The sequence below is a fragment of the Mercenaria mercenaria genome, chromosome 12 (genome assembly GCF_021730395.1).
Source record: "Mercenaria mercenaria strain notata chromosome 12, MADL_Memer_1, whole genome shotgun sequence".
NCBI classification, from domain to species: domain Eukaryota; kingdom Metazoa; phylum Mollusca; class Bivalvia; order Venerida; family Veneridae; genus Mercenaria; species Mercenaria mercenaria.
In genome coordinates this window covers 66,744,139-66,746,031 of record NC_069372.1, presented here as the reverse complement: position 1 = coordinate 66,746,031, position 1,893 = coordinate 66,744,139, and the positions used below count along the sequence as shown (strand labels likewise).

At 34.4% G+C, this 1,893-nt stretch overlaps 1 protein-coding gene across 1 annotated transcript; it reads left to right on the top strand.

The window, feature by feature from the left end:
• Positions 1–640: 640 nt before the first annotated feature.
• LOC123533454 (protein ABHD15-like) lies at positions 641–1,591 on the top strand. The gene has a single exon (XM_045315095.2). It carries the CDS (start codon positions 641–643, stop codon positions 1,589–1,591), a length of 951 nt encoding a protein of 316 aa, XP_045171030.2.
• The last annotated feature ends 302 nt before the right edge of the window (positions 1,592–1,893 follow it).

Below are 1,893 nucleotides of genomic sequence, written 5' to 3'. Positions count from 1 at the left end.
CAGATTCGTTTAGGACTTCCTCTTGAAAAGAGTACTAGTATAACACTCAAAAATGTGGACTAAAATTTCTTAATGTGGACTATTATTTTTACTCATATCCGCGATATACTGTCAACTCTCTACAATAGCAGATTCGTTTAAGACTTCCTCTTGAAAATAGTACTAGTATAACACTCAAAAATGTGGACTTTCATTTCTTAATGTGGACTATTTTTACTCATATCCGCGATATACTGTCAACTCTCTACAATAGAGCAGATTCGTTTAAGACTTCCTCTTGAAAAGAGTACCACTCATGTGGACTTATTTTCCATATATTTAGGAGTCAACATTTTTTCTGTCTGTTGGGATATTTTTGACAAGATATCGGCTTCATTTGTTTGAGCAGTATTCTGTTAACTTTATGATTAAATTAATGTTGTACTATTTGAAGTGGGTTGTGAATAAAATGTTGACTAAATGTTGTATACATTCGTTCGTGAAACGCATATTTTCTTGGATTTGTTTTGTTCTTATTGGAGCAAGAAATTTGAAAATATGTCATGATATCATACCGCATATGTACAGCAAGGAATCCTCTTTAAGTAAACATTTAATTCGCAAAAGAGGACTACTTAACCGACCGTTTCGACCGTCAGTTATGCTAAACAATGGATATGTCCAAACGTTTGTTGGACTTGTATACACGCCACTTGAGGAATACCGATTTGACCGGGAATATTTACAAACTGCAGACAAATCAGTCGTTGCTTTAGACTGGTTCAAGCAGTCAAAAGTAAAATTAAAACGAAACAGTCCTGTCATTTTAATATTTCCCCGGTTAACAGGAGATGCGCTCAGTGTTGGAAATATCTGCAAACTTGGTGCTTCAAGAGGAATGAGAGCCGTTGTGTTCAACAGGCGAGGACAAGGCTCGAGTTTTCTTTTATCAGCAAATCTGACCAGCATTGGTGACACAAATGACACCAGAAAAGTGATAGAATACATATTCAGCAAATATCCATATGTGCATATTGTTGGTATTGGAATAGGTGCTGGATCAGCTACACTATTTTCCTACCTCGGTGAATTTGGTTCTTCTTCTCTTATGAAAGCAGCAGTAAATATTTCACCCTCATATGATAACACTGAGATACTGTGTGAGCAAATACCAAAACTATATGAACTTTATCTTTTAGTCAGGTTAAAACTGATGTTATTAAGAAACTGGAAAATTCTACACAAAGTCATAGATATAAAGACAGTCTTAAGAAAAGCATGGACGTTAAAAGAATTTGATTATCAAGTTTATTGTAAAATGTACGGAATAGAAACATTCGAAGCCTTCTGGAAGAGATATGATCCAATGAGAGATGTTGATGATATAGCTGTTCCTGTTTTATGTATAAATAGTCTGGATGACCCTGTGTCAGTTAAAGAAAATATTCCATTTGATTTGTTTCAGTTGTATCCGAATTTATTGTTAGTAACTGTAGCGAAAGGTGGCCACTGCGCGTTCTATGAAAAAGTATGTGGAGACTCTTGGGCAAACGCACTAGCAATAAATTATATAGTACATGTTCTCGAGTTTATTTCAAATTCGAAGTTGTGATCTGCCAGATTTTTGAGAACTCTTACTCACAAATACCAACTGTTCGTGAACATTTTGAATAGAACCTTGCATAAGCAATTTGACTTTGGTTACAATATTGTATAATAAACTTTAATAAAAGCAGAACCGAATTATTCTACTACATATATATGACAAGATGATGTGCCTGTTATATTGACTTTGTTGCAATATATAGACTTTAGGTTCCTTTCAGCAATTTGTTAATATCGCAATGCGGTGTCATTAATTTAAAAGCAGATTAGTGTCGATGGAATGCTTTTAATTAATTATCCGGGAAAGTT